The sequence below is a fragment of the Motacilla alba genome, chromosome 19, assembly GCF_015832195.1.
Source record: "Motacilla alba alba isolate MOTALB_02 chromosome 19, Motacilla_alba_V1.0_pri, whole genome shotgun sequence".
NCBI classification, from domain to species: Eukaryota; Metazoa; Chordata; class Aves; order Passeriformes; family Motacillidae; genus Motacilla; species Motacilla alba.
In genome coordinates, this window is record NC_052034.1 from 4,532,009 (window position 1) to 4,558,436 (window position 26,428).

Consider the following 26,428-nt stretch of genomic DNA (forward strand, 5'->3'; position numbering starts at 1 on the left):
CTCCCGGTGCCTCCTCTCGCCGCCCACGTGGGCTCCCCGCAGCCCCCGTCGCGCCGGAAGTGGCGCAAGCGGCGGCGAGGCGGCGGCGGCGAGGCGGCAGCATGGTGATGGCGGCGGCGGGCGCGCACCGGCCCGGGCCGCTCAAGCAGCAGAACAAGGCGCACAAGGGCGGCAAGCACAGCGGCTCCTCGCAGCGCCGCGCTGGAGGTGAGGCGGGACGGGCGCCCCGCGGCTTCCCCGCCGCCCTCGGCCAGCCCTGACCGTTCTCTTCCCTCACCCCCAGGCCGCGTCCCCGTCAAGGCCCAGCCCCGCCGGCGGCTCCGCGACCTGAACCGGGTGGACCGGCGGCACCAGGCGCTGCAGCTCCGCCGGCAGCGCAAGGAGGCGGTGAGGCACCGGGGAACCGGGCCGCGTGTTGCGGGGGAGCGGGAAACGGCTCCGTTCGAGTCTGCCTGGGGGGCTGAGCTGGGCCCGGGGGCTCTGGGTGTGGGCGGTGCAGCGCCGCCGCTTTGGGTCTGTGCGGGGGAACGAGCGGGGGCCGGGCCCGGCTGGGTTTGGGTCAGACGAAGCATTGTGCACCGGGCGCGTTCGGGCTGCGGGGTGGGGGAGCCTGGCCCGGTCCGGGGGCGGGAGAGGAGCCGCGCTCGGGTCGGCATTGCCCGTGTGCCCGCAGGTGCTGGCGGAGAAGCGCAGCCTTGGCAGCAGGGACGGGCCCCCGCACCTCGTGGTGGTGGTGCTGCTGCACGGCAGGGCTGCGGCCCAGGACTCGCTGCGGCTGCTGCAGAGCCAGGACTCCGTTGTCCGTGCAGATGAGGGCGGAGCTGGTGGCTTTGCCCTGCTCTGCCCCCGGCTCAAGCAGCGCTGGCGCTTTGTCACAGCCCAGGCAGGTGAGGAGGTGCCGCTGTTGGTTGGATTCTTGCTTCTGGTGCCTCTGGCAGCCCCACTAATGGAGGTGTTTTGGGTGCAGGGGATCTCCACGCCGTTCTAGATCTTGCCAAGGTTGCTGACTCCCTGCTGTTCATCCTGGACCCTGTGGATGGCTGGGACAGTGCAGGGGAACACTGCCTCTCCTGCCTCTTCGCACAGGGGCTCCCCAGTTACGGTGAGAGATGCTCTGGGTTTCTGGGGCTGTGTCACCATGATATTTTCATGAAAATCCTTTGCTGGGATTTTTCTCCTATTCTAGCTGAGAAGCCTCAGAAAGGAAATGTAAACAACAGCTCTCTGATGGCTGTGGAATGTGGTCTGGGGGTTGTTGACCAACAGGTGCATCTTTGATTGGTCTGTGTGAATTGTTTCATGGTCCAGCTGTGTCGACTCTCTGAGAATCATGAGCTTTTGTTATTCATTCCTTTCTACTCCTTTCCAGCCTTCTGATGAATCCTTTCTCTCTGTTCTTTTAGTATAGTTTCAGTACAGCATTTTTAATATAATAGATACCATAAGATAATGAATCAGCCTTCTGAAAAACGGAGTCGAAATTCTCATCTCTTCCCTCATCCTGGGACCCCTTGAACACAGCCACAGGGGTGCTTAATGGAGATTGACTGTCACAGTAATTAAATTTCAGGGCTCTGCCACCTTCAGTGAAAAGAATATTTTTCTTATGTTGAGGTGGAAGTTGTTTTATTTCTATTTATGGCCATTGCTCCTTGTCCTGTTGGGCACCACTGAAAACAGTGGAACTCTTTTTGTACTGAAAACAGTGGAACTCTCCTGGTGCAAATCTGGCCATTTGGGCTGCTGACATCCAAATATTTGCCTGGGTTTGGTAAAAAGAACAGCAGGAGGTTTAGGATCTGATCCAAGCCCTGTTCTCTGCTCGCCAGCTCTGGCTGTCCCGGGAGGCACTGACCTGCCCCCTAAGAAGAGGATAGATGCCAGGAAGAAGCTCTCCAAATGCATTGAGAAGCGTTTTCCCGAGGCCAAGCTGTTCCCGCTGAACACGGAGCAGGAATCCTCGCTGCTGCTGAGGCACCTGAGCTCCCAGAAGCAGAGGCACCTGGCGTTCCGGGCCCGCCGTGCTCACCTGCTGGCCCGTGCTGCTGAGTTTGTGCCCAGCCAGGACAGCCACCTGGTTGGGACCCTGAAGGTGTCTGGCTTTGTCCGGGGACAGACCCTGAGCGTGAACAGCCTGGTGCACATCGTGGGGCACGGGGACTTCCAGCTGAGCCAGGTGGATGCTCCCCCTGACCCGCTCTCCTTGAACCCACGGGTGGTCAAAGGACACAAGAGGAGTCAGGACATGGAGGTTCAGGTGTGTGGGGTGAGAGCTTTGTCAGTCCTTTCAGAACATAAGGTTTCTAAAATTTCATTGGGGAAAATACAGCTGTGGGAAATGTGTGGGTAAGGAGAGGGGAAAGGGAGTTTTGTCTGTGCTCTGCTGCTGGGCTGAGGTGCCTGCAGTATGTAATGAAAGTTCTGTCACATCGTGAAGGGAGTTTCACCTGAGGCTGGCTGCAAGCTTCAGTTAGGTGTGTTCAGATCTAGGAGCTCTGCTCTTGCCCATTAGGATGACTCTGGAAATGGTGCTGTCGAGATGGAGGAAGATGTCAAGGTGCTGATGAAGGCAGATCCAAGCAAGCAGGAGTCTCTGCAGTCAGAAGTGGTTCCTGATCCCATGGAAGGGGAGCAGACGTGGCCCACTGAAGAAGAGCTGCAGGAAGCAGAGGGTGAGCAGAAGCAATAGTTCTGTAGCTCTGCCTTGTCCCTCTTAGGAGGGTTGTTAGAAACTTCTGTCACCAGGGTGGCTGAGAAGAAACATCTTATTTGGGATGGCTTCCATCCCTAGTCCCATCAGGTGGCCAGCAGGCTGTGTGGTTTGCCTGACAAGTTAGCAGGTTTTGGCTGTGCTGACAAATTCTGTGCTGGAAAAAAAAAAAAAGCAATTCCAGTCTAGATGTGGTTTTGGCTGTCCTGGTGTAAATGCTGCTGAGGGAAGGGAGAACTGTTCCTGTACTAACCACTGGGAATCCTACAGATTCTCTGAAGGCAAACAGGAGGGTGGTGAAGGTCCCCAAAGGCACATCCAAGTACCAGGCTGCCTGGATTGTGGATGATGGAGAAGAAGGGAGTGAGAAAGATGATGATGAGGATGATGACGAAGATGACGATATGGATGATGATCTGATGGAAGAGGCAGTTTCTCAGGTACCTCCAAGAGCTGATAGTACAGGTGATCTCCAGGCCATTGCTGCATGTTCTAGATAGATTCTGTCCTTCCAGCTTGCTTTGTCTGTGCAAGGGCATGGTGCAGAGCCAGGACTTGCCTGGATCTCCACTGTTAAATCCCTGCATGTATCACATTGCTTCTTTGGCCTGCCAGCCCCCAAAATGATGGGCTGGGGTCCCAAATCCCTCAATGTGAGCACACCCAGGGTGCCGGTGCTGCATGCACAGCTCTGTGTGCTCACAGGCTCTGTGCTGCCCTGTGCCAGGAGGGGGAGAGCAGTGAGGAGGAGGAAGCTGGGGAGGAGGAGAGCGAGACCATGACGGTGTCCGAGTGCCTGCGGGATGACCAGTACGACGAGAAGATGGAGGAGGATGAACAGATGCTGGAGAGATACAAGCAGGAGAGAATGGATGAGATGTTTCCAGACGAGGTGGACACGCCACGGGATGTGCCTGCCAGAGTCAGGTAAGAAATGGGATGCTTTGCAGGGAGAGGAGCTGGAAGGTGCCTTTTGTTTATTTTGGTGAGGAAGCCTGTGATGTCTTAGCCGTGGTGTCTGAACCTGGCTGAAGGACTCTTGTGAAGACTCTTTTTGGCTCTGAGGCTTCCAGAGCAGGCACTAGTTGGTAGGGAGAGCTGGGTCCTGACCTGGGAGAGAGAGGAGGATGGCCCTAAGGCAAGGACAGGTTGTTTGGGAATTCGGCTGCTGGTTTTAGCTCTGTTTGCACTGACATCTTTCCTGAGGGCTAATGTTTGCTTTGCACCCTTTGTCCTCCCTGAGGCTGTGAGACCTGCAGACCACAGCTGGTGGTGAAGGATGGGATTCACCTCAGTTGGTGAAGTAATTTGTCTTTCCTGCTCTCTGTTCTCAAGGTTCCAGAAGTACAGGGGGCTGAAAAGCTTCCGGACTTCTCCTTGGGACCCCAAAGAGAATCTTCCGAGGGATTATGCCAGGATCTTCCAGTTCCAGGACTTCTCCCGAAGCAGAAGGAACCTCTTCAGGCAAATAGAGAAAGAGGAGACTGAGGGAGCTTCGGTAATTCTCTTTGGCTGATCTCTTTCCCTATTGTGTTCCTTTGCTCCCAGTAGGAGTGACTTATCAGGGAGGTGGTTGGGTGGATCTTTCAGCCAGCTGGTTCTTATCAGGGAGCCCTAAGTTCAGACAGTTTTCTCCTGGATTCCCTCCCTAAGCAAGGCACATCTTCTGACACTTTTTTTTTCCTGTTGAGAGAAGTGTTCCCAACTGCTCCTGTCTTGGCAGGTGGGCTGGTACGTTACACTTCATGTCTGCAATGTCCCTGTCTCTGTGATGGAGAGCTTCAAGGAGGGGAAACCCCTGGTCCTGTTCTCACTGCTTCCCCACGAACAGAAGGTGAACACAAGGGGTGTGCAGCTCCCTGTTCCTTCAGGCTGCATGGCTTGGGGAGGGTCTGGCTGCAGAGGGTTTGGGCTGAAATCTCCCCATGTTGCTCCTGTTTCAGAGCAGGTCAGAGCACGCAGAAACTGCTGGGGAGCAGGTTAGGAAAAAGTGTCTGAGCCTGGCACTGGTGACCAGTGACCTTTTGGGACCCCATTTTGGAGGACATTCATCCTTGCTGCAATGTCCTGTTGTTTTCTGCTGCCCACCATCCCCTGACTTTTCCAGATGTCCGTGTTGAACTTCCTGGTGCGTCGGCATCCGGGCAACAGCGAGCCAGTGAGGGCCAAGGAGGAGCTGATCTTCCACTGCGGGTTCAGACGCTTCCGAGCATCCCCCCTGTTCTCCCAGCACACCTCAGGTTTGTCAGGGACTGGCTACAGCAGGAGTGGAGTTGGGAATTCTAGAGCAGGAAGCCTGTGATGTCTTAGCCATGGTGTCTGAACCTGGCTGAAGGATTCTTGTGAAGACTCACTCCTAGGCTCTGAGGCTTCCAGGGCAGGCACTAAATCATGGGGAGTAGATTGGCTTGGGAAAGGTGGTTCACTGATCCAGGCAAGGTCCAGGTTCCATGCCAGAGGATCACCTTCATTCCCAGATACTCAGTGCCAGCAGAGGGGTGTTTGTTGAACAGCAAAGAATGAGCTCTGGGGTTTTGCACAGCTCTGAGGACTGCTCTTGGCCTGAACTTGATCATTGCTGTCCTGTCCTAGCTGATAAGCACAAGCTGGAGCGTTTCCTGCGCCCAGATGCTGCCCTGGTGGTGACTGTCTATGCTCCCATCACTTTCCCTCCTGCCTCAGTGCTGCTTTTCAAACAGAGAAGTAATGGTGAGTTGATAAATGCTGAGGAGGGGATATCTGGGAAACAAACTGTCCCCATACCCTGCTTACAAGTGCATCTCTCCAGAAAGCATGACTTGAAAAAGCTGTTCCCTTCCTGCTGTTTGAGATGAGCTCATCTCCGTCCCTGTTGTCACTTGTCTGTCCCTGCTGTGGGGTTGCACTGGGCCTGCAGCCCTTTGGGGAAGGGGTTTGTGGTGGGGAAGGGTGATGGAGGCACCTGCTCTGGTGAAATGGTGACTCTGCCTGGCAGGAATGCACGACCTCATTGCCACGGGCTCCCTGCTCTCCGTGGACCCCGACAGGATCGTCATCAAGCGCCTGGTGCTCAGTGGCCACCCCTTCAAGATCTTCACCAAGATGGCTGTCGTGCGATACATGTTCTTCAACAGAGGTACAGCTGCTCTCTGGTGGCAGGAGGGGTTCTGGAAGTCCTGTCCCTGTGCTTATGTTGGTGCAGCACAGCCTGTTCCTTACCTGCCTTCCGTGTTTCCATCTGCAGAGGATGTGATGTGGTTCAAGCCCGTGGAGCTGAGGACAAAGTGGGGCCGCAGAGGGCACATCAAGGAGCCGTTAGGTAGGTTTGATTTGGTGTTTATCTCTGTGTTGCTGGCATGGGGTGATCCTCCTGTGCCTGAGAGACTGCTAATGGCCTCTTCTGCCCTCTGCCTAGGGACCCATGGGCACATGAAGTGCCACTTTGATGGGCAGCTCAAGTCCCAGGACACGGTGCTGCTGAACCTCTACAAGCGCGTTTTTCCCAAATGGACTTATGACCCTCACGTCCCGGAGCCCGTGCCGTGGGTGAGGAGCGAGAGTGCACTGCCAGAGCGGGAGGTGGAGATGGAATGAGTCTCCAGCATGGCTGGAGTTTGTGCCTTGGCTCCCTGGATGCTGTTCTTGGCCCGTGCACTGTGAGGACAGCACTGATGCCTTGGACGTGTTACTGCTGGGGTCTGTACAGGGGCAGCTGCGCCGCCAGCTGCTGCTCAGGTACCAGCTATAGCTATTTATTTTAATGGAAAATGTCAAAAATGCCTAAGTGCCTCTGTCGTGGTGGTGGCCAGGAGGCTGTGTGCACCCCTTGTCCACTGAACCCACTGGGATTGTTTCAGTCCCTCGTGCCCTGCCACGTGGGGTGTGTGGGATTTTGCTGTGTGGAGGAGTTTGCTGGCAGTTCCTGTGATGCTGAGAAACAAGAGCCAAGTAGCAGCTGGGGAGGGTGACTGAGTGCAGCTCTCTGGAGGCCTGGGCCAGAGCAAGGCAGCTGGGGAAGGGAGAACAGGCAGTGCTTTGTTTCCAGGCCCCCCACAGAGACCAATGCCAGCTTCCCTTGTCCCTCCACAAAAACCCCCAAACGTTTGGACTCGATCTGTTTTTAGTAGCGCGCAAACCACCGCACAAGTTCAGAGCGAGGTTTTCATTCCTTGAAACGCTACTCCATCCTCATTCTGCTTTCCCAGAGAGGTCTGCGAGCCAGGTCAGGGATCTCAGGTCCACATTTCCCCCACACAGCACGATGCAGACGTTCTGCACGTCCCGGGGGACTGCCTGGAACTGCTCCGAGAGCACGGCCGCCAGTCCCACGCCTGCTGTTGGCTCAATCAGCAGCTTCATCCTTTCCCACACCAGCCTCGTGGCTTGCTGTAGGGACAGGGCAGCAGCTGTCAGCCCAGCAGCCAGCACAGGCTGCTCCAGGGCATCCCTGCAGCGCTCTGGGAAGGGAGGGCAGAGCTCCCAACAGCCCGTTCCAGCTGGAGACAGCGTGGGTGTCACAGCTGCAATGGTGCACGGGGGTTTGTGCTGCTCTGGGAGTGTGTTGGGGTGAGAGCAGAGGGGCAGGGCAGGGGTGGAGGCAGCTGCCTGCTGGCAGCTACCGTGAGAAGGGAGCTGAGAGCCTTTACCTTGATTTCTTCCTCTGAGACTGTCAGGACATCATCAACCAAATCCCTGATGATGGGCCACGTGTTGGGTCCGATGCTGGTTTTTACTGCGTCTGCGATGGTGTCCCGCGGGTGGAGGTTGGGGGTCAGCTCCCCTCGGACCTTGGACTGGTAACAGTCATCCACATTGCTTGGCTCAGCAGCAAACACCTTCACATCTGGCCTCAAAGCCTGGGGAGAGCAGGAGGAGCCGCTTGGCTGACACCAGTGCGTGTGCCTGTCCCATTTCTGTGTGTGCAGGGGGCTAAGCAGGCCCTGCTGCTGCTGCCATGCAGACTTTCACTGCAGGCTCTTTCTCAAGTTAAAAGCTGCTGCCTGCCTTGAGCATCCTGCCCTTCCCACAGGGAGATTCCTGGATGAGCTGTTGCCTACCTTGATGGCGACCGCTATTCCCGCAACCATTCCTCCACCTCCAACAGGAACCACCACTGCATTTACCTGGGGTGCCTGTGCAGAAAGGAAGTGTGAGGGCCTCTGACACTTCGTGTCCCCCTTTTTGCTGTGCCCCTGCAGGGGCTGGGCTGTGCATTTCCCTCACCTGCTCCAGCACCTCCAGGGCGATGGTGCCTTGCCCTGCAATCACTGCCAGCTCCTGGTTGGGGTGCACCAGGACTCCTCCTGTCTCCTGGACTACACGGGATGCTGTCTCAGCTCTGGACTAAGGGAGAGCACAGCAGTCACCTCTCACTCTACCTGGGCAGCGTCCCTGGCCCATCTCCCCCATGCCTTACCTTGTCACTGGGGTCACAAGGCACCAGTGTGGCACCGTAGGCACGAATGGCATCTTGCTTGCACTGCGGGGCAGTCCGGGGCACCACGATGTAGGCAGGAATCCCTGTGGGATGAGAGAGGAAGTCAATCCAACAGCCCAAAAGCCTCAGCAGCCACTTCAAGCTGCAGGAACAGGCAATGCCTTGCCTATGCCAGCTCCTGCATGGCTTCAGGAGCGGGATCTCCATCCTCTCCAGCAGAACCAGCTCTGCGTTTACCCCGTGCCTGCCTCTGGGAGCTGGGCAGGAGCTCGGGGTGCAGGTTACCTTCTGCCTGGGCAGCACAGGCGAGTGCCTGCCCGTGGTTGCCGCTGCTGTGTGTCACCACCGCGCGGGGCAGCTCCCGGCCCGTGCGCTGCCTCTCCTCCACGAGCCCCCTCACCGCGTTCAGGGCGCCGCGGATCTGCAGGGAGAGCGCAGGGCTGTGTGTGCTGGCTGAACGTCCTCCTCACAGCCTCCCTGAGCCCTGGGCAGGAGCCGGTGGGTGTCGGCGGAACGCGACTTCTCCCCCTTGCCAAAAGCGACCTTTGCCCCGGGGCTTTGCGCTGCCGCCATCCCCGCGCACCTTGAAGGATCCGGTCTTCTGCAAGAGCTCGCACTTGAAGAGCAGCCTCCTGCCGGCCACGCGGTCCAGCCCGGCGCAGGTGAGCAGCGGGGTGCGATGGATGCGGCCCCGCAGCCGCCGCTCCGCATCCCGCACCTCGCCCAGCCCCAGCCGCGGCGGCGCGGCTCCGTGCGCGGCCATGTGCGCGCCCCCGTGCGCGCCTGCGCCGGCGGTTTGTCCCTGCGCGGCCGCCGTCGGCGCCGCCCGCCCCCGGCGCAGCCAAGATGGCGGAGGGGCTGGAGCGCGTCCGCGTCTCGGCCGCCGAGCTGCGGGACATGGTGGCGGCGCAGGCCCGCGCGGCCGGCGGCGGGCGAGGTGAGGGGCGCCGGGGGCACTCGCGACCCGCCGCTGGGCCGTGCCTTCCGTGCACGGGCAGCTGCCCCGCGGCCGCGCACGGCCCCGCGGCCGCGCTGCGCCCGGGGTAGGGCTTGGGGCAGAGCTGCCGCCCCGCCGGCGCCGGCACGGGGCTGTCCGGGTGGGAGCGCCCGGCACCGGGAACGGGGAGGCTGCGGGGCGGGCGGCGGCGGCCGGAGCGGCTTCGCCCCGGGATGGTCGGTCCCAGCCCCTCGGGGGTCTCCGGGCCGAGCCCCCGGTAGCGGCGGGGGTTCGGGGCCGCGGTACTGACAGGGAGAAAGTTTAGCGAATGCAGCGGGGAGCAGCCCGGCTTCGGTGGGTCGGTTAACCGTGCGGGGTCCGGCCTGGGCTCTGTAACGATTTTTTTTTTTGTAAATACGGTTAAAGGAGGAGGAGAGAGACGTTACCGGATTATGAGCAAGGGGGAAAGGCGCCTTTGGCTCAAACGGTCCGGTGGCAGAGCGGGCGCTGCTGGGGATGGCAGCTCCTGCACCCACAGCAGGCTGGCGGCTGCTGCTGAGCCTGCGGTGATACAGCTTCACTCTTGCTGCTTGTGCTCAAGTCTGGTGTTGTGCTTTTAGGAAAAACCTGTTGCAGGATGGGATTTGTAAATGGTTCAGGCCAAGGATTTGGTCAGTTGTGTTAGACTTTCTCATTTTCTGCTCTTTCTCTGTGATTGCCCGTAAATATTGACATAGATTTTCAGGTCTCTCCTGGACCAGCCCTGAGGGTGGCAGGCTCTTTGCCTTGAATTGAATATTTGTTGTGGTATTTTTTGGTCCCTGGGAATAACTTTCTTCTGTCTGTTTTTTCCCCAGAAAACATGAAGGAGGTGAAGGAGCCGAGGCATCGCAAAGACAACAGGCGCCCAGACCAGGAGATTTACAAGCCTGGCCTCTCCAGACTGAGGAGCAAACTTGTGTCACCAAAGCAAGAGGCCTTGGAGAAGGAAAGGAGCAGAGCTGAGGAGGACAAGGTGGAGAGTGCTGGGGACAAGGACTCTGTGGGAGTGGGAGCTCCAGCTGTGGAGGACTGTGACAAAAGCAATGGCCCCAAGCAGAATGGTCCTTCAAAGGAAGAAACAGAGACCAAAGGCAGCCTGCAAAGCCAGGAGAGCTCATCCAAGCAGCCCCTTGTGGATGAGTGGTGTCCAAAGGCCCCCAGGAGAACCAGGAAACCAGACCAACAGATCTACCAGCCTGGGAAACGCCTGCACTCCGCTGCTAAAGAGCCCTCCCTGCAGTCGGCCAGCGAGGAGATCACCGGCAGGATGGAGCAGCTGAAAGTCGAGGGAGATGAAGAGACTGAGAAAGGCGCTGGCAAAGACAGCAACAGGAAAACTAAATCCAGCAAGGAGGATAGAGAGGGGAGCCAGGCAGGGGAAGCAGTGAGAGCCTGCCGGGGGGATAAAGGGAGGCGAGCAGAGCGGGGTGACAGGGTGAGGAGGGCGGGGGACGAGGTGCTGCCGGGGAAGCTGGGCTCCACCAAGCGCTATTCCCGCACGGACAAGCGGCGCAGCCGGTACCGCACCTGCAGCACCAGCTCCGCTGGCAGCAACAACAGCACGGACGGAGCCCTGCTCGTGGACGGCGTGGAGAGGAGGCAGGAGCGTGCCAGGGAGAGGATACGTCCTAGGAAGCAGCTCTCTGTGTCCTCCACGGACTCCTTGGACGATGACAGGATCGATGAGGCTGAGGTGTACGTCTCCAGCAGGAATTCGGACAGGAGAAGGCATTCGGAGCAGAGCCGAGCTTCCAGGAGCGAGAGTGAATGGAGCAGCAACGGCAGGGAAGTCAAGGGACCCTTTCGAGTGACATTTGACAGCAGGACCATGAACAGGGACGTCAACCTGGCAGATACAGATAAAAAAAAGTCCCTGAAGGCCTTGGATGTTTCGGAGGCGAGGAGCCAGAGCAGGGAGCCCCAAGGGAGGGGCCGTGGGATTCTGTTCCTGCCTGCCAACACGGACCTCTCTGCCAGCTCAGTGGGTGTCCCTGAAGCCACTCACCCCGGGCCCAGGCTCCTGCTGGGCGGGGCTGGCAGCAAAGGCCCCCGGAGCCGGGGCCGAGGTGGCACTGCCCGCCGCCTGTGGGACCCAAACAACCCGGACCAAAAACCCGCCCTGAAGAGCCAGACTGCTCAGCTTCACTTCCTAGACACGGATGATGAAGTGAGCCCCACCTCCTGGGGGGAAGCCCGCCAGGCCCAGCCCTCCTATTATAAATTCCAAAACTCTGACAACCCCTATTATTACCCTCGTGCCTCCGGGCAAGGCCCCCAGTATCCCTACGGTGGATATTCCCTGCAGTATCCTATGGGTCCAACCAACGGGGTGTACCCAGGAGCCTATTACCCCGGGTACCCTGGCCAGGCAGGGCAGTACCTGTGTGGCACACTCCCTTCTAGTCTGAGCCCCGAGGTGGAGCAGCAGATGAGGAGCATGCAGCAGCAGGAGCTCAGCAAACTCCTGCGCGAGGCTGGGAACCAGGAGCAGCAGCTCAGCAACCTCCTGTCCAGAGACCGCATCAGCCCCGAGGGGCTGGAGAAGATGGCCCAGCTGAGGTTCGTGGGTGGGCTCTAGAGGGGGCAGTGAGTCATTTCCAGGGTGAAATACAGGAGAATGGTGTCTGCTCGGGGATCTCAGTGCTGGGAGATGTGGCACTGGGTTGCCGGTTTTTGATGTGCTGGGTGTTTGTTGTGTGCCAGTGGTGTGTGGGTGGTGGAAGGGAGCTGTGGGTGAGGATGGATGTCACTTCCCTGGGCTGGGAGCTAAGCCGTGGCTTCTTGTGCTTGGTGAATGCCTCGCAGGGACACAGAGGAGCAGGACAAGCACCTCCTGAAGATTTTTAGCTCTTCTGGCTCTTGCTGGAGCTGATGTTTCTCAGTCCCAGTGCTCTCAGTGTTTGTTGTCAGACTTCTGCTTTCTTACCTATCCTTTGTGTGTGCTCAGGAAGCATTTTGTGTGTTCCTGGTGCTGTCAGTGGCAGTGCCTTCCCAGTGCTGTGTAGTTTTGCTCTTGATGCCACTCAGCATGGCAACACTCCAGTGGGAGTAGCCTGGTGATGCCAGTCTGTCAGGAGAGAAGTAACACTGTGCTCTGGGGGGTGATTAATATGGCTGTAACAAGTTTCTACTTGGCATCTTTCACATTTATTTATGAAGTCTGTGTCTGCAGGGCTTCTCTGGAGGCTGTTTGTCACAGCTGACTGACAGCAAATGTAGCAAGTGAGCTCATTTCAGGGCTTGTTCTGTGTTTTGGGCACTTGCTCTGTAAACCACCGGGTGGGATATGTCTGTGATTGAAGCAGTACTTGAGGTTTCAGGTCTTCCTCAAGGTGCTGAGGTCTCCCAGAGCTGTTGTGTGGAGGGAGAGGAAACACTGGAATGCTGCTGTGGCCTGTGGAAGCCCACCCTGCCCTGGGAACGTGGGCGCAGTTGACCCTGTCCTTGCTGGCAGTGCCCCTTGTGTCCTGCCTGTGTCTAAGTGCACACAGTCCCAGCTGTGTGGGGACTCTTACATGACATCCCTCTGTGGAAGTGTCCAGTTCCCTTGGTGTTTGTGCAGTCCAGGTGTGTGTGCAGGGTTTGGGGACCGTGTGGGGTCAGGCAGCCCATCCTGGCTCTGTGCTTTGTGCAGGAACCCACCAGCATCCTTCTGTTATCCTGTCAGGCTCTTCCAGGCATTGTCATCTGGCTTCACTCCAGGCTTTACCATCCACACTCTCCTACTGTTTCTGTAGGACTTTAATGATTATAAGGAATAAGGCAGGAACCACTGAGGATCCCTTTTACCAATAACTTGCCCCACATGTTTCATGCTGTTCTAGCCTGCAGCTATTTTATTAAATTTGGGGAAGGAATTCTGCTCCAGCATCCAGGCAGGGCTGTAGGCACCTGAGAAGGGGAATGTGATTTCTGGGACTCTGAGGCTTTATTTCCATTGTCCACAACTCGTTCATTTTTGAGGAAGCAGGGTCTATGTCTCTGCTGTGTATTTTGGTTGGATGGAAGAGGGGTGGGAATCGTTTTAATGGCAAGATCTCTGTTGCCCTGTGGTTCTTTGTGTTCTGTTTCCTGGCCTGGGCCCTGTGCTCAGAAGGAGCAGAGCCTTGTTTGTGTTCAGAGCAGTGTGTGTGGTCTCTGTGTTGGATCAGGGGACACTTGTGCCTTGCTGTTGGCAGAACTCTTTGCCAAGCCTCGATCCGTTCTGAGTCACCTGTACAAGGGAGATGCTCCTTGTGGATTTGCCCTCTTGGAGCAGGAAAGGTGTTGGATTGCAGCAGCTCCCATCTCCCTGGGGGATGTGTGTGGAAGCAGTGAGTGCTGCTGGCAGCTGGATGTGAGCAGCAGGTGGTTCAGCATGTGTTCCCTGTGTTCCTGTTGCATTGACCCCTCCTTGACTGTGTTCTGCTGTAGGGTGGAGATGCTGCAGCTCTATGAACGGTGCATCCTCATGGATATTGAGTTCTCTGACACCCAGAACGTGGACCAGTTGCTGTGGAAAAATGCTTTCTACCAGGTGATTGAGAAATTCCGGCAGCTCCTCAAGGACCCTCAGGGGGAAAACGCCCAAGAAATTCGGAACAAACTGCTCTTGCTTCTAGATGAGGTAAGAAGAGAGAAACATCCCCAGATTCCACTAAACCTTTGGGTGGGATTGGCTGGTTTTTAGAAAGGAATGGTGTAATGGGACAGCTGGTCATCCTGATCTTATTCATGTCATCCTTATGCAAAGAGGATGCTCAGACATGTTACGGTTTAGTGGGGCAGGTGTAGGTCAAGGTAGACATCTGTTACAATTTAAACCAGTTTATTTTGGTGTGTTTGTGTTAATAAGAAATTGATTTAAGCTAAAATGAAATGAATGCCCTGAAATGAAGCTAAACAGAAGCATTCCTGGAGGTGTTTGTGACAACTTTACCAAATTTGCTTGGAAGTCATTCTGTAAAACTGCAGCTCAGTTTGGTCTTTGTACCAGGCAGGCTGACAGACCTGAGAAGATGTGTTTTAAAGAATTAGGCTGAGAAAAGGAACTGCTGGAGGCCTTTAGCTCACCCTCCTCTTCAAAGCAGGACTCATTAAATGCTAAATCCAGTCAGTCCTGATTTTGTGTAGCTCAGTCTTAAAAACCTCTGAGGCTGGAGATCCCCCAACCTCCTTGTTGTGTTTTGAAGAGGAGCAGCCCAAACCTCAGGGAGCTGGAGCTCCTTTCTTGCACGTGGCAGGGCTGGTGGGGTGATTTCGTGCTTGTCATTAGAAAGATCATAACATCCAAGTGTGTGTGTGTGTGTGTGTTTTGCAGGGCTCTTCTTTTTTTGATGGCCTCCTCCAGAAGCTGCAGGTCTCCTACCAGTTCAAGCTGGAGGACTACATGGATGGGATGGCCATCCGCAGTAAACCTCTCAGGAAAATGGTAGGTTGGCTTCCTCCTGGAGGCTTCTCATCCTGGTAATCCTGTGCAAGGTGCTGCACTCAGTGTGCTGCCCTTGCTGAGGGGCAGGCAGCTGTACTCCAAACAGAGCCAGTTTGTTTGCAGGGAATCTTTCTCAGCTGCTGGAGAACTCTGCACTCTGGTGCTGTAACATTTCTTAGCAAAGAATTTGTTTTGTACCAGCTCTGTGACCAGAGCTAATAAACCAAAGAAGTGTCCAAAGGCACACTGACCTTTCCTGAGATATTGACCGTGGTTTTTTTCTGCCTGTGGAATCCAGAATAATGAGGGGAAAGCTGGCAGTTGTGCTGCCTCCCTGACGTGGTGCCCTGAGCTGTGAGTGCAGGTGCAGGGACAGCTGGGAAAGGATATTTTAGTCCAGCTCCATTCCCACAGAGATGTGTTTATCCAACAGCTGTCCTCAAATTGGTCGTGGACTGAACACAACCCCCTTCTGGAGAGAGGTGGGGTATTGTGTCAGAGAGGAGGTGTTTTGGGGATTGGCTTGCCCCTACAAATGCTGAACTGGTGCAATGGAACCTTGTCATTTCATTCTGCCGCCCTTTTGTGAGACCTTCAGCGTGCCACTGACCTCCTGTTGGCTCTGTGCAGCCCCTGTGGGCTCGCTGGGTCTGCAGGTGAGGTCAGGGCTGTGTCCCAGGTGCTCCGTGGCTGCTCCTTTGCAGGTGAAGTACGCCCTGATCAGTGCCCAGAGGTGCATGATCTGCCAGGGGGACATCTGCCGCTACAGGGAGCAGGCCAACGACACGGCGAACTACGGCAAGGCCCGCAGGTAGGAGCTCAGCTGCTGTGTCCTTCCAGCACAGCTTTGCCTCTGGATACCAGGGATGGATGTAATTTCATCCCTCAACTTGCCTCTAGCCAAGGAAGTTTTTCTCTTCCTTTTTCAAGTCTTTCCACTCCTCTGTTGTATCGCAGTCCTGTAAAGCTGAAAGGTGTAGCTGGGTTTTGCTGTTCCAGAGAGCAAGCTGCCAGATCCAGTCATCCTCCAGAAGTGGAGGTGGTGGAAATTGTCCTGTGCTGATCCTGCAGTAGGGAGGAAGGGTTTAGACCACTGAGCCTGGCAGATTTGCTCTTGTATTTTCTGGTGGCTTTTGCATCCATATGCTCTCACTCCATCAGAACTTTCCAGCACTTGTTGTCCCCTGCTCACCTGTGGGGTGAGCCAGGGGTATTTCCTTCTGCAGAAGGATCTGCTCTCTCTTGCCCAGTGCCCCATCCCTCCCCAGGATGGGCACAGCTCACTGTCTGTGCTCACTCCTGCAGGCAGAGGGCACTTGTGGGAAGGGGCAGCTCCCTTCAGAAATGCCAATTCCAAGGGGAGTTCTGCACCCTTGAGGACAAGGAAGACAGCCTGATGTCCTTTCAGTGACCTTTTTTCTCTGTTTTTTTCCCTTCTCCAGCTGGTATCTGAAGGCTCAGCAAATTGCTCCCAAAAACGGCCGCCCATACAACCAGCTGGCACTTCTGGCCATCTACACGGTAAGATGCTCCTCAGGCAAGGATATGCAGGCACAGGGAGAGCCTCTGGGATGGCTGGGAGATTCCATCTGGTGGAAGAAGGCATTGTTTAGGGCAGTGCTCAGATGGTTTGGGTTTTTTCTTAAAAGAAAAAAAAGGCTGATGGCAGGATGTGCTGTGTGGATTCCAGCTGCTGTGGCTTCAAGCAGCTTTGTCAGATACACGCTACTCCCTCAGGGATTTTGGGCTGTTTTGTGAGCTGTTGAGAGTGTAATTGTTTTAAGTTGAAAACACAGCCCACTTTTTGCGTGAGATTTTTGTGCTCAGAGCCATCTGTTTGCCATCTTATCACTGAACCTGTGGGCATTGGTCTGAGCAACATCCACACGTGATTTCCCCTGGTTTCAGTTGTGCTGGCTGCTCCAGCCATGCAGGAAAACTGACTTCAGGGAAAATGTGGCAGCAGATAATGTAAGCATCATGCTGGGGCACAGAGGCTGGCAGGGACCTGCCAGTTCCCAACACTGGAAGATGCTGGTTTAAAGTAGAGCACTTCAGAAGCACCTTTCCTTCATGGCTGGGAAGGACCTTCCTCCCTGTGTCTGTCTGTCCCAGGCAGTACTGAAGGAGAGAGAAGGGGAAACACATGAGAGCACCGGGGCTTTGGATGCCCCGGAGGACTGGCAGCTCTGAGCCACTTCTTCTTGTTTTGTTGTGTTTTTTGCAGAGGAGGAAGCTGGATGCTGTGTACTACTACATGCGCAGCCTGGCTGCCAGCAACCCCATCCTCACAGCCAAGGAGAGCCTCATGAGTCTGTTTGAGGAGACAAAACGCAAGGTGAGTCTTGGAGCTGGGCTGTGGGCTGCTGCACCTGCCTGTGCTGCAGAGCATGGAGAGAATAACAGCTTTTGGACTTGGAGACACTCCTTACCTACTTCTAAGAGATTTAATGAGCGAGGCAGCCTTCAGAGTGGTGGTTTTGGGGTGGTTTGGACAGCTGAATCTTTTGTTTCTGGGTCACAAACTGATTTAGCTGAGCTCAGCAAGGGCTGTCGGTTGCTGTGGTTTGCAGCATGGCCTTGGCATGCAATCATTGCTTTGTTCCATAGGTGCCCCACACTTGTGGGGATGGATAAGGGAGGCTGCAGTGCCTTTGTGCCCCAGGGAGTCACCCCAAATACAGCACGTGGGCTGCCACATGCTCCTGGGACTGGGCACAGCTTTTCTTGTCCCGGGGTAGCTGCAGTTGAAAACTGCTCACCTGCACTGTCCTGCAGAGTCAGAACCAAATTCTGGATGTGTCCATGAGTTACTGTTGTTGTGCAGCAGGGGAAAGGGCTAATTTTTCCATGTATGTAAAATGATAAACTTCCCCTGACCCTTGATCCCTGGGTGATCTGAATGTGTCCTGTGTGCCCAGTCCGAGCAGATGGAGCAGAGGAAACATCAGGTGCTGGACGTGAGCCCCAACCGCCGGGGCAAAGGAAAGAAATCCACCCTGAGACAAGTGGGAGATGATGCCACCAGGCTGGAGATCTGGATCCATCCCTCCCACCCCCGCTCCTGCCAGGGCCACGAGTCCAGCCGGGATTCTGAGCAGGACAACGGGCTTGGGAACCTCAGCCCCAGCGACGTGAGTACTGCAGGAGGCGGCGGTTGGCTTCGCTCTCATGTGTTTGGAATGCAGTGGAATGACACTGGATCTGTTTTGCTTTCCTGTTGCTAAATTTTCCAGTGTTTTGGCTTTCCCTGTGGGAGCTGTGCCTGGGTCAGGCTGAGGAGCTGGTGACCTCGTGCCTCTCGTGTTTAAGGCATGTTGTTACCATCCCCTTCTTGGCAGCGCGCGCTGGCGTGGCTGATGTGGAACAGGAGAGAGGCACAAACAGAAGATGCTGTAAAATGCTTCTGCTCTGAGGGCTCTAACTTGGGTGAGGTTCCCAGTGGGAAATGAGGTCAGGTGCTGGAGAGCAGGGTTAACAGTGACCCTGGCAGTTCTGAGGCTTGTTCTGGAAGCGTGTCACTTGTCCCATTGCCAGAGGATCACTGCAAATGTGAAAACCGTGGTTTCAATTTCCAGTGTAGGTGTGACATTTGCGTAACTTGCTCTGCTGAGAGGCCAGAGCAGCACCTTTCTTTTGCAAGAATTAAAAATATAATTAAGTGGTGGTGTCTCCTGTGAGCCTGTCCAGCTGTACCTTGCAGGAGGAGCACGGGTGAGCTCTGTTTGTCAGGCCCAGGAATGCGGGCAAAGGCAGTGGTGGTTGGGAGCTCATCCTCCAGGAATCTGCACTGCTCTGGCACATTTGACTTGCAAGAGAACTTGCCAGGGAGTTCTGGGCTGCCTGTCCTAAAATGGCTGTTAAGGATGGGAGTTTAGGAGAGCTGGGAAAACCTTCCCTGCGCTGTGGGGCCCAAGGCTTCTCAGATTTGTGCTTCTGTAATGAGTTTGTGACTTCAGCTGGGTGGAACTGGGTGAAGTCTTGGGGCTTTGAAAGATAAGCTCTGGCACGTTGCTGCAGCATTTTTCAAATGTTCCTGCCCTTGGTTATTTTCCCTCTCCTCAGCTTTTCTTCTGGGGACTTTTGCTTCCTCAGCATCACTGAAAGGAACGTGCCAAGCTTTAGCTTCTCCATCAATCACAGATGAAGCTGCTTGGCATGAGATACCGTCAGTGTTTTTGGGGCACTGGTGGGGGTTTCTCTTTTACAGTGCTGTCACAGGAGGCAGAGTAGCAGCTGGCAAAGTGGGAGGCAGAGATGTGTTTGTAGTGCAGCACTTGGTGCTGGAGCTTCCCCTTGCTCTGTTCAGTGGGGTCTGTGCTCTCTGAAGTGCAGCTTGCTGCCACTGTCTGATATTTACCATTAGTCTTGATTTCTTTCTGTTTGAAACATTGGCTCCTGAAAAGCACGAGCTTTCTGATCATGGAGAAGCCACCCCACCAGAAATAGAATGGCAAAAAGGAGCTGAGGACCTGGGTTTGGGCAATGTTGGTTTTGGCAGCCAAGATATTTATTCTCAGGCTGCCTGTGCCTACTGTGGGGCAGCACTGGAGTTGGCACAACTGCTTATGGGGCCTTATCACCCAAAATAACCACGTGGAAAGGAAACCTTAAATCTGTGTCGCTGCCAAACTCCCGAGCTGTGAAGCCGTGGGCTGGATAAAGACAGCAGCTCTTGGGGAAGCTCTGGACTCCTTCCTCATTGAAGTTGTAGCCTGTTAGCCTGCTCCTCGCAGCATCCCCGGGTGTTTTGGAGCTGCTGGGCTGGAGAGGAGCCGAGCAGCCCCGAGTTGCCACTGTGTGGCAGTGTTTGGCCTCGGAAGGGAGCAGGAGCAGCCCCGGTGCTGGCAGCACCTCTGCCCCACATCCCCGGCCGGCCGGAAGGGAACAGCTCTGCTCCCAGGGGACGTGTGCCAGCGTTTGTGTGTCATTTTGGGGAAATGAGGCTAAATGTGTCCTTGCCTGCCCAGTCCCTTCCTTGCCAGCTTCAGCCCTTGAAAAGGCAGAGGCAGGCTGTGTTGTGTGTTGGCCCTGATGGCTGTGCTCTGCAGGTAGCAGAGGCATCAGCCTTATGGCAGCTGTTTCTGGGCATTTTACAGGGCAGAATGGGTAGGTTCAGATGCCAGCAGCAGATAAAACACTGCAAGCAGAGATATAACAGCTCTGGATGCATTCTGGGCAGGCTGTGGGAGAGAGAGGCTGCTTGCACCCTTCAGCCAGAGGCTGTTGTTTCAAACCCAGGCACAGGTGGTTTGGCTGTGAGGATGCTGGCTGTTCTACAGGTGGCAAGAAATCAATTGGGGATGTTTTCTGTCCTCAGTAGTCACTGTCTTCACTGTGCAGGTGGTGAGGTGCCAGTCCTGTGACATGACACACTTTGCAGGGAGATGCTGCACGATTGCTCTCCCAGGACCTGCTGCTGTGTGTGCTGTCCCTGTCAGCACATGCTCACACATCTCTGCTCAGGACTCACTTCATTCTCCCTTACACAGCTCTATACAAAGACCCCAAAATTGCTTTATTTCAGGGTCAGGAGCCCACAGGCTGCAGTTGGTAATGTGGGATGGCAAGGGTGAAAAGGCCAGCTCAAACCACAGCCATTTCTGGGATGAGGGAAGCGTGTGGGGCTGGCAGTTTGCCTTGCACTGTGCTTTTAGGTAGAGGCTTGGCAGAGCTGCCTGTTTCACAGTTTGCTCCATTCCCTTTTCTAGGAAGATGCAGAACTGCAGGAACACACCACCTGTGCACACCAGGGGGTGTAAATCTGCGTTTGGCCCCTTCCCCTGTCGCTGGATTTAGCACTGCTGGCACGCAGGACAAGGGGCAGTTTCAGAGCGAGCTGAGGAGGTGTTTGAGTTGCAGCCTGGCTGTTTTGTGCTCAGGGTTTTGGCTGTTTTGGCCACAGCCTTTTGGGGTTTCATTCTGTGAACGGCTGCTCTCTGTGGTCTCTTGTACGTTTCTGGGTGTGCAGGGGCAGGAGGGCCCAGGCTGACCCTTTACCTGGCAATATCTGGTCACTTTGTGTGAATTCCAATGAGAAATGCTGAAAAAGGAGGCTGAGCAAGTGAGCAGTTGTTGGTGAGCTGAAGAGCTGAACCTCTGCCATTTTTTCTCTGCCACTGGTTTCATTTGCCATGGGTCTGTATTCATCTTAAATCTGATAGTACTGTGAGCAGTTTGCTCTGCAGGCTGTGAATTGGTAAAGTAAACAGGGCAAACGGGCTGTCAGTCTCTTGAGAAAGTGCTAATATTACACTGAGTTTGAGATTTTAATCACTCCTGTCAGGAAATGCTGAGTTAAGGTTCTCACAATTGCTGCTGCCTGCTGCCTGTGCTCTGCAGTAGACACTTCCTTGTGTTACACACAGCATGCAGGCACTAATAAAGATTGCTGCAGCTAAGATTAGGGAAGAGAGGTTTTCCCTTGGCAGGCCAGTAATTGAATAATACTTCTCTCCAGATGGCTGAATACTTCATCATCATTAAAGAATTAAGTCTCTTAGCCTCTTTGTGAGAGGTCAGTCTTGTAGAGCCATCAAAAGTTTGGTAGGGCCACCAGAAAAGCTCTTGGGAAAGCAAAGGCCAGAGTCAAGATCTGCTGTCACAGCCCTGAGCATCAGCTGCAGGAACATTCCCGTTTTCCTCCAGCCTGCTGGTCAGGGATAGAGGTTTTGGGTTTGCCTGGGGCTGGAGCAACAGCCCCTTTGCAGTGGCAGGAAATTGGGGTGGAATCATTAACTCTGGAATTCAGAGCGGGTTTTAACTTCCATTTCTTTACCCAGACTTTCTTCTCAGCAGCAGGGAGTGTGGAGCACTGCACCAGGGCTTCCATGAGTGAGCCATAAATACCACCAGAAGGCAATTTTGGGAATGCATGTGCAGGAGCTTGGGGCTGCCCAAGCTGCTTCCTCAACAGAGACCTCGTGTCCTTAGTGAAAAGGGTCCTGTCCCAGTCAGCTCCTGCATGTTTCACATCCCTTTTTCCCTGGTGATGTTTGTTGTTCCTGCTCTCTGCACTTGTTCCTCTTGGGCAGCAGCCACTTGGGTGACTGGGCTGGCTCCTTCTCCTGCCTGGTTTCAATCCATGCAGGTTTTCATCTAGTGGAGCTTGGGCTTTGCATCCGGAGGGATAAAAACTCCTTTTAGTCTGGGGGCAGCTGTGGTGGGGGTTTCTTGGCCATTTGTCACACACGGGGGCAGAAGTGACCCAAGTTCAGAGTTGGGGTTGCCTGGATGTCACTGCCTCTGCTCCCCGAGAGTGTCTGGTTTGTTCAGAGGCTGTTGTGGTGTGAGCTGGGTGTCTCTGAGCATGGCCAAACTTTGCTCATGCAAATATACCCCACAGACACCCCTGTTTCTGAGGGCTTCCCCCTGCACTCTCAGCTCTTCCCCTCACCTTGTTACTCTGTTCCATTACACATGGCTAGAGGTAAGTGACAGGCAGAAGTGGAAATGATGTATTGCTGTAATGATGGTTGTTCTTCCATACAGATGCACAGAGAAGGGGCTGCTTGGGGAACTCATTATTTTTGGTGCATCCCTGCCAGGCTGGTGGGAGCATTTCTCCTCACTGCCAGCATGGTTGGGTGGTTTCACTCAGGACAGTGAAAGATTGATCTTTTCTTTGCAGACTCCTATGAATAATCTTTGCTGGATGAAGTGCAGGGCTCCTGCAGGGCTCTCTCATTTGATCCTTCCGTGGTGTCAGGTGGGCAAAGCCCTCAGAATGCTCCATTTTAGGATCTTGTGATCTGGAAAATGAGCCCAGGCAGCTGGGGCTGTGCCTGTGGTTTAGATGGGCAGGGTGAAAACACAGACTTGCTGCCTTCTCCCCTCTGCTGGGGCATGGCTCCCCAAAAAGGTAACCCTGCAGGCTGCACATGATGTCCTGTGCTGACTTTTGCATGCTTTTAGGGGTTTTTTAACCCAAAACTAGATGCTGGTGCAGAGAGTGGAGGGAATGGGACCCAGTAGCCCAGCAGTGCCTGCACATGCCCTGTGTGCTGCTGCTGGAGCTGTTCCCAGAGCAGTTGAACACCTGAGCCCCACCAGAGCTGTGGTGTAGGTGTGTCCCCAACAGGAGGGAGTGTCCCCTGGGGTTTTTCTCATGGAATGAGCCAGTGGAATACACACAAGCTCTTCAAATGTCAGCACCTTGTCACAGGAGGGTGGCTTGTGTCGGGAGGTTTGTCCCCTCTATGGTTAGCTGCTCTCTAGTATTGGAGTGAGGGATCCCGTGTGAGGTGTGCTGTGTTCTGGGCTGTCCTTGCTGTCAGAGGATGGCAGTGCTTCCCCCCCAGCCTGCTCCTGATCCTCACCTCTGCAGAGCTGCCAGCCCCTGCTGAGCCTCCCCTGCAGCACTAGGAGAAGCAGAGATGCTCTCTGGGGTGGGAATGCCAGGCACCAGCAGCCAGCTGAGGGCTGCCTTCCTTATTTCTGGCCTTTTTCCACCACCCACATGAGAGAACAGCAAGAGCTGTTGCATCCTTCATCTTTGTGCCCAAAGCCAGTCTTGAGAGGGAGAAGTGTGGAGTTCCCTCTGTCCTGCCCTCATTTTCCTCACCCCCACAAGCTTGCAGGAAGCTGTTGGGTTTGGTTACTCATTCATGGAGGTCAGGACTAGGTCTGGGTTTTTTTTTTTTCCCTTTGTGTTTAGGAAACAGTTTACAAACTGTTTTGAGCACGGGGGAGCTGGTGGCGTGTGAAAGAGGCTTGTCAGCCTCTTTACTGCTGGACTTGCATTAATTCTGTGCCCTGCCTCCTTTTCTGTAATCTCTTTCTTGGTTGGCAGCGTGAGTATTTCTGAGTGCTTTCCCCTGCCTGCAACCCCTCTGCCTCCTGATATGACCTCAGCCACCAAACCACCTTGGGGCTTTATTTTTACTCAAGCCGTTTTGTTTCGCGTGATGAGGTTGCTTTCTTTCCCTCAGCAGTGAGAAGAGTTCTCTGCAGAGGAAGTAAAAGAGTGCCAGGCTGCAGTTGAAACTGGTTAAACACCAAAACCACACTCCTGGTCTCGCTGGGTTTGAGACGTGACACTCAGCCATGCAGTTCAGCCCTGGCTTTTTTTGCCTGCCAGTTGTGCACCATCCCTGCTTGCACTTCGTTGTTTTTTTTTAATAAATTGTGTTTTCATCAAATTGCTGATAAAAACCTTCTCAGCTTCAATTCCTGTGTTAGCAATCCAGCCAGAAAATGCTGTTTCCACTTTGCCTGGGCTTGTGATGTTCTGTGGATGCTCAGTGCTGCTCCACCAGAGCCCAATCCAGCCTGTGCACTCATGTCATGTAGAACCCAAATGATCCTTTCCAGCACAACTTGACCTTTTGTCACTACCCAGAAGGTGAAGACTGAGCTATTTGTAACAGTTTCCAGAAGTTGGTGTTGATAATTTCCCCTCCTCCTCTTCTTTTTTAGTTGGTGGTTTTATTTAGCTGTGAAGAACAAGGCAGGGACTAATGTTGCCTGAATGGGAGAGACCCTGGCATGTTCTCCTTCTGGCAGCAGGCATCTGGTGCTAATGTGTGTGGTGGATCAGAGGTGGGAGCACTACAAGGACATCAATGAGCTGTGCTTTGTGAGGGGCTCTGCTCTATCCCTGTGCTCAAAGAGGCTGCGGTGAGGGCAGAGAGACTTCGTGTTCCAACAAGCTTCTCATACCCCAAAACCAAGTACAATCATCCAGAAACCGCCTTTCCCTGTCAGTCACTCTTCCCTCATTTCCTCTCCTGCTGGTGCTGATCAGGCAGGGATTTGTGTGTAACCAAACCCCTCCTGCTGCTGCACACGAGGCCTTTCTCAGAGCGCTGGGTTTGATGATCCTGGTGCTGCACTGTGGTGTTGGGAAGGGAGAGTTTGCACTCGAGATGAGAATGCTGCCAGAACTGGCAGTACTGGTAAAGGAAGTAAAATATCTTAATAGCAGGATTGGGAGATTTTCCAGAGCAGGGTGAAGGCTGTAGACACAGATTTCTCTTGAGATTTTTTTTGTTGTTAGTCTAACCTTGATCTTTGTCTGAAGTTGGCCCAGGCCAACGTTTCCTGCTGTCTGTTGTAGACTTTCTGAGATTGGCACCTCGTATCCCGCAGCCAAACCTCTTAATTCTGCCATGGGGAGTGTTTATTCCTCTTCAGTGTTGAACGAGCCATTTCCAGACAGGCTTCTATCCACTGTGGAGGTGGGTACTAGGAAAGAAACTTCCTTCCGGAGGATCAGGGAGTGGGACCTGCTGGAGTCTGTGTCATTTCCTCTGTCCTTGGCTCTCCTCTTCCTCCCCAGCAGATTTCACTGCTGCATAATTCGAAGTGGAGAGGGAGATGCAGCAGGGTGGACACCTACCTGTGGGGGCAGCTCCTGTTGTCCTGGGTGGGGAGCGTGGCTGGAAGAGTGGGGATGTGAAGGCTGCGTGAGATGATGCTGTCATCCTTCTGGAAGACTCTGTCTCTGCTCAGCCTGTTGGCCAAATGTCTCCTCTCTTGGCCCAACTCCATGCTAAGCCTTTCAGGGTTTGATCCCTTCAGTCTTCACCCTTCTTAATTTCTCACATTATCTCCCTCCTTTGTGCTTTAACCCCATGAATAATCTACTCTGGAGTAGTAAAGAAGGCTGACGGCACCCTGAGCTGCCTTAGCAGCTGATCTCCTACGACCAGAATTCATCACACGTTTCTCCGTGTCAATTTTCTGTCACAGAAAGGGGAATGCTGTTTATTCCTGGCAAACAGTGAGTGTTTGAGTATAAGCTGCTTTTGGTTGGGGCTGCTTTAGTGCACATGTGGCCTCCCCCTTACCTGCTGGACACAGAAAGCTCTGCCTGGGCTTTCAGTGCTTAACCAGATGCAGCCTTGAAGAGCTGAGCTTGTATCCTAAACGACCTGCAGCACCAGAGCCAATTTTTGAAAAGTTTTGTGTCAAAAGTGAACTTGATATCTCAGCTGAGGACTCTCTGGCGTGTTTGCATAGATTCAGAGAGTTTATGGTCAGCAGGGACCATTAGATCATCTAGTTTGATCTCCTGTATATCACAGGTCCTTAAATTTCACCCTGCTACTCCTATATGAAGCCAAATAACTTGTGCTTGGCTAAAGCAGTACTTCCAGAAAGACATCCAGCCTTGAGAATCCACCCTTTTCCTGGGGAGTTCATTCCAGTGATAATTGCACTGGTTTTGAGTCGCTTTTACCTTATTTACAGAGTGAATGTTCCCAGTTTGCTCCCATGCTTTGCTCTTCTGCAAGTGTGAAGAGCCCTTAAGTACCACGGAGGCACTTTACACCCAGCAATCCAATTGCCTCCCAGTCTTATTTTGATAACACTGAACAGATTGAGCTGTTGAAATTTTTCACTGCGAGGCATCAGTTCTAGCCTTTGAATTACTTTTATGTCTGTTTTTTTGGATCCTTACCAATTTTGCAGCATCCTTTTAAAAATCGGGGCACTAGAGCTGGATGCTGTATTTCAGTGCCATCCCCCACAGTGCCGTATTTAGATGGGAATGTGCTGTCCAGTCCCTGCTCTGCTTGCACATCCAAGGGATGTGTTTAATCCTTTTTGCTGGACATTGCCTTGGGAATTCAGCCATTGTGGTCCCTAAAGGCTTTGTGGAGAAGCTGCCTTGGGCACGATCTCCTGGAGACTTCATTTTCCATGTGGTGCCAGATGAATAACATGACATTTGATGCTGGAAACCCCCAGATTTTGAAGCTGTTATAATAAACCCTGTGTGAATGTTCTGTAGCCATCATTACTGACTGCTCCAAACGGGCAGTTTGACAGCAGAATTTCCTTTTGTTGATTAAAAATGTTGCTAGTGAGTCTCTGCCATCCTCTTTCCATCCAGTTCAGTGAGGGCCTCTGAAGTCCTCTCTTTAAGAGGTTACTGAATCAGTTTATTCGTTCAATGATAATATTTTT

The 26,428-nt window shown here is 54.3% G+C and overlaps 3 protein-coding genes and 2 non-coding genes across 6 annotated transcripts in view; 4 read left to right on the top strand and 1 right to left on the bottom strand.

The window, feature by feature from the left end:
* The first annotated feature begins 51 nt into the window (after positions 1-51).
* On the top strand, positions 52-6,462 carry TSR1 (TSR1 ribosome maturation factor). Its single transcript, XM_038157603.1, has 15 exons — positions 52-207; positions 284-387; positions 674-887; positions 968-1,102; positions 1,830-2,257; positions 2,513-2,672; positions 2,981-3,150; positions 3,438-3,637; positions 4,046-4,208; positions 4,434-4,544; positions 4,818-4,950; positions 5,303-5,419; positions 5,685-5,825; positions 5,934-6,008; positions 6,105-6,462. The coding sequence occupies exons 1-15, from the start codon at positions 102-104 to the stop codon at positions 6,281-6,283; spliced, it is 2,436 nt and encodes an 811-aa protein (XP_038013531.1). The 5' UTR covers positions 52-101; the 3' UTR covers positions 6,284-6,462.
* On the top strand, positions 3,697-3,787 carry LOC119710019. The gene has a single exon (XR_005259478.1). It is a non-coding gene; the product is annotated as a small nucleolar RNA SNORD91 family (small nucleolar RNA).
* On the top strand, positions 4,998-5,090 carry LOC119710018. Its single transcript, XR_005259477.1, has one exon. It is a non-coding gene; the product is annotated as a small nucleolar RNA SNORD91 family (small nucleolar RNA).
* A 329-nt stretch (positions 6,463-6,791) lies between the features above and the next one.
* Positions 6,792-8,906, bottom strand: SRR (serine racemase). Its single transcript, XM_038157607.1, has 7 exons — positions 8,710-8,906; positions 8,412-8,547; positions 8,106-8,209; positions 7,913-8,032; positions 7,747-7,821; positions 7,336-7,545; positions 6,792-7,075 (listed from the first exon to the last, which is right to left on the bottom strand). The coding sequence occupies exons 1-7, from the start codon at positions 8,887-8,889 to the stop codon at positions 6,878-6,880; spliced, it is 1,023 nt and encodes a 340-aa protein (XP_038013535.1). The 5' UTR covers positions 8,890-8,906; the 3' UTR covers positions 6,792-6,877.
* Positions 8,907-8,924: 18 nt separating this feature from the next.
* The window catches only part of SMG6 (SMG6 nonsense mediated mRNA decay factor), a 105,742-nt gene continuing 88,238 nt past the window's right edge, over positions 8,925-26,428 (top strand). For both annotated transcript variants that reach the window (XM_038157601.1, XM_038157602.1), the window contains exons 1-8: positions 8,925-9,063; positions 9,921-11,664; positions 13,519-13,711; positions 14,405-14,515; positions 15,220-15,326; positions 15,958-16,036; positions 16,743-16,853; positions 17,437-17,649. In XM_038157601.1, coding sequence (XP_038013529.1) covers positions 8,973-9,063; positions 9,921-11,664; positions 13,519-13,711; positions 14,405-14,515; positions 15,220-15,326; positions 15,958-16,036; positions 16,743-16,853; positions 17,437-17,649 — 2,649 coding nt within the window. In that variant the 5' untranslated portion in view covers positions 8,925-8,972. The remainder of the gene's footprint in view (positions 9,064-9,920; positions 11,665-13,518; positions 13,712-14,404; positions 14,516-15,219; positions 15,327-15,957; positions 16,037-16,742; positions 16,854-17,436; positions 17,650-26,428) is intronic.

Excerpts from the sequence above, each read along its gene's own strand:
- TSR1 (XM_038157603.1), top strand. The coding sequence starts at position 102 with ATGGTGATGGCGGCGGCGGGCGCGCACCGGCCCGGGCCGCTCAAGCAG. Across the intron at positions 208-283 it reads CTCGCAGCGCCGCGCTGGAG|GCCGCGTCCCCGTCAAGGCC; the intron begins GTGAGGCGGGAC and ends CCTCACCCCCAG. Across the intron at positions 4,545-4,817 it reads TGCTTCCCCACGAACAGAAG|ATGTCCGTGTTGAACTTCCT; the intron begins GTGAACACAAGG and ends TGACTTTTCCAG.
- SRR (XM_038157607.1), bottom strand. The coding sequence starts at position 8,889 with ATGGCCGCGCACGGAGCCGCGCCGCCGCGGCTGGGGCTGGGCGAGGTG. Across the intron at positions 8,548-8,709 it reads AGAAGACCGGATCCTTCAAG|ATCCGCGGCGCCCTGAACGC; the intron begins GTGCGCGGGGAT and ends CTCTCCCTGCAG. Across the intron at positions 7,546-7,746 it reads GAATAGCGGTCGCCATCAAG|GCTTTGAGGCCAGATGTGAA; the intron begins GTAGGCAACAGC and ends TGCTCTCCCCAG.